General features: G+C 40.1%; 2 protein-coding genes across 2 annotated transcripts in view; both read left to right on the plus strand.

Moving 5' to 3' along the window:
• ppp1r26 (protein phosphatase 1, regulatory subunit 26) overlaps window positions 1-7,965 on the plus strand; it is an 11,552-nt gene extending 3,587 nt beyond the window's left edge. The window contains exons 2-5 of the mRNA XM_005720203.1: window positions 1,711-5,051; window positions 7,161-7,275; window positions 7,397-7,482; window positions 7,586-7,965. Of these exons, the coding sequence (XP_005720260.1) occupies window positions 1,780-5,051; window positions 7,161-7,275; window positions 7,397-7,482; window positions 7,586-7,643 (3,531 nt within the window). The 5' untranslated portion in view covers window positions 1,711-1,779 and the 3' untranslated portion in view covers window positions 7,644-7,965. The remainder of the gene's footprint in view (window positions 1-1,710; window positions 5,052-7,160; window positions 7,276-7,396; window positions 7,483-7,585) is intronic.
• Window positions 7,966-8,181: 216 nt separating this feature from the next.
• The window catches only part of mrps2 (mitochondrial ribosomal protein S2), a 2,637-nt gene continuing 1,759 nt past the window's right edge, over window positions 8,182-9,059 (plus strand). The window contains exons 1-3 of the mRNA XM_005720204.1: window positions 8,182-8,294; window positions 8,572-8,688; window positions 8,793-8,913. Coding sequence (XP_005720261.1) covers window positions 8,270-8,294; window positions 8,572-8,688; window positions 8,793-8,913 — 263 coding nt within the window. The 5' untranslated portion in view covers window positions 8,182-8,269. The remainder of the gene's footprint in view (window positions 8,295-8,571; window positions 8,689-8,792; window positions 8,914-9,059) is intronic.

A 9,059-nucleotide genomic window follows, 5' to 3' on the forward strand; every position in this document is an offset into this window, starting at 1 on the left:
TCTCATGCACCACCATCCTGAGACAACGTTAGCCTAGCAAACTTGTATTAAATTGGATCAACCAAACAACCATCCAACACACTGGTCTTGACAAGTATTCTTTACATTGCAAATGTACAAAAAATGACACAAGTAGGGAAAAAAATATACCGCGTCCATTATTGAATGGAAAATAAATTAAAAAGTATTTTTCATGCTGTTAATTTGAGGAAATGAATTCAGTAATTGGGAGCCACAGAAGTATTAAAACACAGCTGCCAACATTTCACTTACACTCTGGATGTGCCTTGATTAAATGGTGGCCTCTGGATTGTTTTCAAATCTTTGCAGCCTGTTTTATATTGAACTTTTTTTTTTTAATATTCTGGTTTGTAGGGGGGGCGGCGGGGGTGTTAATTGTTAAAATAGATGAGCATGCCACTCGGGTTGGTGTAAGATTGGATCGATTACAATTGGTTGTTTTTCTGTCCGGCAACTGATGATGCTCTAGGCATTTTAGAAGGCTGCGCAGTGGCTTAATGTGTCAGCTGTAGACTCAGTTTTGTTGGGGTCTTTTTGTTTGCTTTTAAAGTGCTTTGCCGTTGATGGGTAGACTTAATTATTTCCAGAAACCTTCGAGCTATGATGTGTGGTACCAGACTTGAAGGAGAAAAAGTGGTCTGTAAAATCTCTGTGCTTAAAGTGACGGAATAGTAATTTTTGCTTTGTCCAAAAGCTGTTTAGCTTTAATGCCTGAATTATCAAAAAAATAACAAAACAGAAAAAATGCACATTTAAAATAGATCAAACGGTTTTTCAGCTCAATGTCTATTAGCTGATTACTACTACTCGGGGTAAGGGGAAAGAAATCAGTATGGCATGATATTGCTTGTTTCGTGTGGCTGTGATGTATTTTTACAGGCTCACCTGAAAAACCTTCCAACACACTTATTTGACAAATTGCCTCCTATTCAGAGCAGGCTGATAGCTCAGTGACACAGTGAAAACAGGACAGCAACCTCCTTCCATAAACAAAAAAAGAAAAGAAATTTTAAATGAATTTTTCATATAGTGCAACCAATTTCAACATGGGGTTTCTAAATGGTTTGCCAGAGATTGAGGGTGTTGCACACTCATGACCACTTTAGATTGCAAGACCATTGCACAGATTGCCTGATAGTAGGCAAAAAGTTCCAGTCTAATCACTCTCAGATAAATTGTCAAAATTGTTGCAAATAATTGCTTTCCAAATAATGAATGCAGGCAGATTGTCATCATGTTGCCATCAGCCTGAATGAGTCTTAAATGATAACAATTCGAGTGGACTTGACTCAACTGGCCACTGGTTGTTCTAAGTGTTCATTTGGACCCAGTTAAAGTGTAATACCAACAGCAGAGTGGGCCATAAAACAACAACCAATCACAGAAGACCCTTCAGATGATCTGGCCTACTATCGGATTAATCCCATCATGAGCAGTTTGGCATTTTTCTTGGCATGCTCTCATGGTTCAGCCACGCTTAAGTAATCTGAGGCTATCTGTGTGTATGTATTAAAGCTACAATAAAACATGACAGCAATATTGGGCATGAAGGACCTGATTTTCAGCTCTTACAGACTGTAAAATTTGAGTAACAGCAGTTTGGTTGGATGAAGTCTAATTGTAGTTTTAATAATCATCACTTTAGTGACATTTTTTCTTTCTGTGTTTTTTTCTTCTTCTTCATTACAGAGTGAAAAATGTAACTGAACGGAGTCAGCTGCGCTCCAGTGGGCGAGGACCTCACCCTACTTCACTAGAATGTACTTGATGAATGTACCTCCTGTCGCAGTGACGCAAACAGAATGGAGAACATGTGGCCCGCCTGGAGGCTATAGCCCTCCAGTTTGCTTCAATGACTCTGACACAGAGTTGTCCACAAGAGGCACACCTATCTCAGACAAGGTCCAGATGATCATAGAGAGTCTTAGAAGCACCCAGTCCTCACTCGAGATGGGCGACGAGATCGAGGGTAATGTGCTATCAGGACAGGAGGGTCATCCCCAAGTCTGCAAGGTTGCAGCAGGTTCTTATGTGGGAGTCAAGTCCAAAACTAAAAGCCCCAGTGAAAACCCGCATGTTGACATTTCCTCGCCAAACATCCGTGAAAGCAGTGACTCAGATAGCGACGATTCTGTGGACAGAGGAATCGAGGAGGCAATACTGGAATACCTGAAAGAAAAGGATGATCACAAACGCAAAGCAGAACCGTGCTCGACCTTTCTCCCATCATCTAAAATTCAGAGAAGAAACCCACCCATTCCCGAGGTGTCCAAACAGCACAGCAACAGCGATGCATTCTTGATTGCGGGTAGCAATTTTTCAAAAAGCCTCAAAGTCGAGATCCCAGCAGTACCCACTGTCATACCTATAAAAAAGTGTATTAAAAACAAGGCATCTCTAAATGAAAATATAGTTAAGAACTTCGATTTGAATAAAAGCACAAACAAAAGTTTGGAGTGTTCAAAAGAGCAAGCAAGAAATCCCTCTAAACCAGTGAGTCTCATCAACAAAACTGTCAGTTACCCCGTCACGGCTAAGGTGGAAGACTCGAATGATTCCAGTAGCGACGACGGCATCGAGGAGGCCATTCAGAGATATCAGCTGGAGAAAAAGGAGCAGCAGAACACAGCAGAAGCTTTCGATCCACGTGCATTCAAAGAGGAGTCTGACTCGAGTAGCGATGACGGGATTGAAGAAGCGATTCGCTGCTACCAGCTTGAACAACTCAAGGAGAAGAGCGTCCTGACGCCATCGCTGCACAAGCAGAAACCTTTCAGTAAGTCGATAATACACAATGCTGCAAGTACAAGCGCAGAGAATATCAAAAGACAGAAGCTGAGGAAAAAGATGAGCACGACAGAAAAAGAAGTGAAATCTTTCCAGCCTACTCCATCTGTTTCTATACCCAAACCTACACTTTCAGACAGCTTGAAATGTAAAGAAAATGTATTTTTGTCATATAAAGTAGAGAGTTTGAAGGAGCAGGCAACCCCTGCCCCTCCAAAGGCCAATACAACTGCAGAGCTCATGTGTGCTGAGGCAATACTGGACATTTCAAAGACTGTCATGCCTGGGCCCTTCCATCATAGCGTTGGCCTTAGTGGTTGTGTCACCACTGAATCTTCCTTCCAGTCTTCTCTTCCTGAAAACTGCCCCTGTGAAGAAAGCAATGACAGCTCCATTGATAGTGAAGATGGGATTGAGCAAGAAATCAGGAAATTTCTCGAGCAGAAGGCCCAAGTGCACAAACAGGCACCCAGCTCTGCTGTGACTCAAGACGCTCAGGGTACAAATGAAATGGAGAAGGTAAAAGCAAATGAACCACAGATCGAAAAGAAACCATCGAAACTGTCTTTAAAGCAACGAAGAAAACACAAAGAGAAAAACATTTGTGTTTCCACCATGGCAGGGGCAGAGGACAGCGTTAAAGAAACCGCCTCTAAGCCTTTACCTGACCATACAAAAGAATCAAAGCTCTTGGCATTGCCCCAGAGAAGTCAAACACACCCTGCCACTGGATTACACAAGTCAGACCAAAGTGGAGACAAAAGCAGCTCTCTTGACAGCGATGAGGACCTAGACACGGCGATAAAAGACCTTCTGAAAACGAAAAAGAAATCAAAGAAAAAGATGAGAGACTTAAAGCGGAAATCAAGGAAGTGCCTCAAAGACGAAGACCCGCTGTTAGGAAATGCATTTCAGACCAAAAAGTTACACATTGACTTTCTTTCCAAGTGTAGTGATTTGAAAAAGGTGCAGAAAAGTAAGAATGACAAGAAAGACAAGCCTGGGCTGGGGAAAAAGAGCATTTCACAACATAAGCAAGTTTATAAAAGTAAGAATCACGAGCTGCATGAAGATGAAACGGAGATCCTGAAGGGAGCTGAGCGTCCAGGCATCCAGTTTGTGCACACTGCAGAAGCCGCACCTCAGATTAAGGAAGACAGCAGCTCAGTAGACAGCGATGACAGTATTGAGCAAGAGATCCGAAGATTTCTGGCTGAAAAGGCCAAGGTTTCTACCGCAGACAAAATTAAAGATGGAAATATAGCCAGGAATGGTACTGTCACTATTTGTAGCTCATTTCAAGATAAAGACATTAAACAGGAAAATCAGCTGGCTGAGATTCCAACGAAAAGTATCAGTCCTCTCTCTGAAAAGTCTCATATTAGTAGTCCAGCTCATAACAGACTTCAGACACCACAGACTGTTTTTCCAGACATCTCTGCGGTCGGTGCACAATCACATCCCTCAGCCGGATCCTGCAGTCCCAGTCTTTTGGAACCAGCAGATGGGGCAGGGGCAGCTAGAACTGAGCAAAGGAGACCGTATATTGATAAAGGTGATGTCCACAACGCCACCTCACAGACGAAGAGGGCTCGACCAATTTTGAGTCCTAGCGTCGCTCATTCTCGCTCAGAGGCAATCAAATGGCGCCAGAGCCTCGGACTACCTACTCACGACGCGAGGACTCTCAGTCGGACTCCGTTCCACATCACCTCATCTGAAATCAGCGAGGGTGGCTCGGTAACACATCAGACTGGAGGAATGGCCCACAAATTACAGACTCCTGTTACTGTTTGGTCCTCTGCAAGGACCAGTAAATCACCATTCCCCTGTTCTAAAGACACTGCTGGAAATACTACATTCACATCTCCTGTTTTGAATTTTTTTTCTGCTGCCAGACAGCATCCGAGGATGTCCTTTACACGGGATCTACCCGCCGGCCAGAGGTCCCAGTGCTCCATCGAAGGGGAGAAGGAGAGTACGGTGCATATGCCCAAGGACAAGAGTGTGTTTGTGGAACTGGAAGCTAATAGGACAAATCACGTCCAGGTTCAATGCAGGGAAAGAAGCGAGGTTAAGGAGAGAGCAAACTTACTAAGGGAGAAGAAGAGCGAAGGCGAGGGTATGAAGATAGATAATAAAGAAGTGCATCTAGGAAGAAAAGAGGAAGAGTTTATAGATGAGACAGATTGTGAATCAGGCCAGAAGAGAAATCCAGAAAAGAAGCAGGGCTTTTCCACATTGTAAGTATTTTTCTTTGACCACTATAAACCATAGTGTCATCATTTTCTGATTTCTCTAATGGTGTCCTGTCAAATATTATAGATTCTGATCGAGCTCATTGATTTATAAGGGAATGTTTATTGATTTTTTTTTTTTTTATCATAAAACTGACTTTTTTTAAATGTATTTTTACAATTTCACAGTTGTGGAACCACAATGAAAACTTTATATGTGCTCATAAGTTATCTGTTGTTGATCGTTTGAAAAGCAATACAGTGACACTTTGGTGCAGAAACGAATGAGCGGTAGAAAATTACATGTTCCTAAATATTTTTGCTAAAAAACAAAAAAGAAGACGTGACAAGGAAAAGAAGTCTCAGTTTGGCCGAATAAAGATTTAGGTTTGAGTCCAAAATGTTTAAATTTAGGTTGTTTTCCCATCTTCCAGTAGGAAACCCAGAGCCCTGAATAGTTACATTAGTTACCTTATTAAGACTTTAAAAGTAATTTCCAACATTAAATTTAGGGATGGACCATTGGATAAGCCAGTACAAATCAAATGGCACAGATGGCATTGGTCAGTGGTTATTGTTTGTGTCTCATCAGGTTTGTATAAACTGTTTAAAAAATATATATATCCTGGACATTGGCTAGATTTTTTTAAACAGTGGTCCTGGTATTGGTTTGAAATCTTACTGTGCATTCTTATTTATTGTAGTAGGTTTCCATCACTGCCTAGATTATGGTTTTCATTTATTTTACATGTGCAGGAAATCAAAATGGCACAAAGTTAAACGTCTGGGTGCTAAAGCTGCAGTGGTTAGGGTGAAAACATAAGTGAGAGAAAACCCCAAAACAATCATTTTTTCCGAGCAAAAATGCCAAAACTTCCTAAAATAGGGTTATTTGCTGCATTTCATTTCTTTGTGTGTTATATAAGTGGGGGTTTTTACCTCTTCAATGTCAAATAGAATCACTTTACCTGAGCTGAGCAGTCAGTACTGAAAATAAGTTTTAGTTGTAGCCCCAAACAATATTTTTAACATGAAATTAAGGGCATAATTGTGTATCTAATGTAAAAAAAAAAAAAAAAAGACCAATCAGATTTCAATACTGTTTAAACAAACCTTAAAATATATTTAGACTAAAATACAAAGTAAGTGAACTTTTTGGTTTATTGGTTTATTATTCCTCTGAATTTTCTCATCTGTGTCTGCAATGACACAATTTACTTTGTCCAGCATGTGCTGCACTCTGCACAGTGTATATCATTAGATCTTTTGACACTTTCACAACCTTTTCACTCAAGTGCAGCAAGTGTTTTTATACTGTCAGCACCATCTTGAAAAGTCTCCTTCCTTTCTTTTTTCCTTCTCACATTTGTCTTATTCTTTTAATCCCTTACCTCAGACTAATTCTGTGCGCTCTGAATGATGATCATTTCAGTCAGTTTCTACTTTTTAAGTATAAAGCAGAAACAGCCACTATGTTTCAATTATTACTTTGACTCTTGTGAGCCACTTTTTTTGGGTAGGGGGTTGTTTTATTTTTAAGATAAATATCATGGGTACAGGAACCAAGTTACCACCAACCTTTTGCTTTTCACACACAGCGCTCTTCTTGTCTTTGTCTGTTCTATAATTGATTTTCATGAAAGAAAATTTAAAGCCGAGTTGCTGGTGATAGATTTTCTAGTAGTCTCGGATAAAGTCTTGCTCCAGATTCCATAAGTACCACATTTCCCCCCCGCTGTCTTGCTAAAGTTGATATTTTGTGTGGCTTGTTTTTTGTTTTTTGTTTTTTTTTGTCATGTTAAAGTTTTCCTGGATTTCCTGTTTGAAAAAGGCTATTTATTTTTCTTTATGAAATAAAAAAGGCATTACTGAACATGCTGTGCATATCCAGTTTTTCTGTAAATATTTTGTAAGAAGTGTTTTGTTTTTTTTCTTCTTCTTTCTTTTACTCTTTCTGATGACAGAAATGTTTGCCGTGTCTTTTAAGTGCATCTGTGTAATAAAGATTGGAATCTGAGCAACAGTGGGCCTCTTGACTTAAATTTTATAATTTACAGAATTATTAAAGATTACTGCAGGAGTAGTCTGATGCATATCCTACTCTGCCTTTACCAGGTCTTTATCCAGTGCCATTGATCCCGGCATTACCTTCAGGCCTTGCATAGCTCTTACCTCAGAGGAGAGAGGCAGCATGTTCAACAGGAGATACTTGGCTGAAAAGTGCAAGAAGGTACAATTATGTGGAAACACGACAGCGTTTGTTTGTCAGTTACAAACATCATGATTTCAGTTCTTTATAAAAAAACAGTTCAAATCCACAGTGTGAGGTGTGTATTATGCAATGCTTGCAGGAGAAAACTTCCCTCATTAACTCTTCTGTGCACGGCAAGGCTGTGCAGCACGTCAAAAGGAAACTTCAGTTTGTTCCAGTAAGCGGGTATGTGATCGCACCCAAATGGTTTTGTCTCAACAGTGAACGATCAAACGCAAAGAAAACTCATCTGCAACTTGAGTTTCCTTGTTTGTTTGGTTTTTTGCAGGAAACTGGACGCGCTCAGCAAGCTCAGCATACACAGTGAGATAAAAGCTGGCTTTTAAAGATGCACCTGGAAGATGCTGCCTGCTGTTAGCGCGTGTATGGATTGTTGAAAAACTATTATGGACCCAAGTGTTTATGTATTACAGTTGTTGTTGTTTTTTTAAAGTATTTAGTAAGTATGTAAAGTTTTGGTAAGTTCTATAACAGTACTAAGGGCATTAAATTTTAATTTTGGATTAAATATGGATCCTGAACTCAGGGATACCTTGAGTATTTCAGCATTTATCTTAGCGGAATTCTTCTATTTTTTCTCGAATGCACAGTAAATTTGATTTGGGGTTATATTGTTTGAGGTACCATATATTTGTTCTTATCCTCATGATGCCACTGTTGTTTTTTGTTAGAAGTGGCGTCTATATTTACAAACATTTGTTTTATATTAACAGTTTTTCTTCTTACAACAAACATTGGCTTATGTTCTTGAATACGTTTCATAGCTAAATGACACAAGAACGGTACTGCCTGTGACGCTCCAACTCTTTCAATAAAGTTGAGCCGAGAAAAGGTGGGTTAACGGGTATTGTAGTTTTTACACAAGCACATCACGACAAGCTTCTACTTTGCGGCATTCTGTGAACTACAGTTGCGCAGTCGCAGTTTGCTGACCTTCCATGGTTCTGCAAGCATGGCTGTCCGGGCACTTACGAGAGGTAACTGAAAACAGTTTACAGTTTTTTATTTAGAAAATAGTTCAAGGAAAATATTCAGAAGATTTAGAGCCAATCCAACATTTTACCTTGTGTTTATTTCTGCGTTTAGTTTTGAGTTTCGTGTACGCTACGCTACAGTTTAGCATGTTAGCCCACAGCTAAATGCTGTATTACAATTAATGGCAATAATTGAACGCCTGCGCTAGGTTATTGGCAAGCATTATTCGCTTCATGATAGTTAACTACCGATGTTTTAACTTTTTTTTTTCATATTTAGGCCTTTTAGGGTTCCGATACTCACGGGCTGCCACCGTAGCATCCCCCTGTGGTGGACATCACTATGTGACAGCACCGTCTGCGAAGCCACCTCAACCCCAGGCTGGCGATGTTACAGGTGAGCTAAATAACGCAAGGGCGTCAACACTTGGTTTTTGTTTTTTTCAAGAATTTTATTTATGTTACTACTTGTCATTTGTTGTTGTTTTTCCTTATTAACAGAAAAAATATTAAACCAGCCCCTCGAGAAAGCAGACTTTTTTCGTGTGGCTGAGCTTTTCTCCTTGAAAGACTTATTCGACGCCAGAGTGCATCTTGGTCACAAAAAAGGTTGCAGGCACAGGTTGGTGTGATATTTATCTCAGCGTTTTAGTGCGCTGCACCCCCGTATATTTACAAATTGTTTGTAGTCTGTAATTAAATAAGCTGGAGACACTTGTCTTTCTTTGTGGGTCAAGGCTTTATAACTTCTACCTTAGTGTTTGGGGG

This window comes from Pundamilia nyererei, unplaced genomic scaffold, assembly GCF_000239375.1.
Source record: "Pundamilia nyererei isolate P.nyererei 1_Seehausen unplaced genomic scaffold, PunNye1.0 scaffold00002, whole genome shotgun sequence".
In the NCBI taxonomy this organism is placed as follows: Eukaryota; Metazoa; Chordata; class Actinopteri; order Cichliformes; family Cichlidae; genus Pundamilia; species Pundamilia nyererei.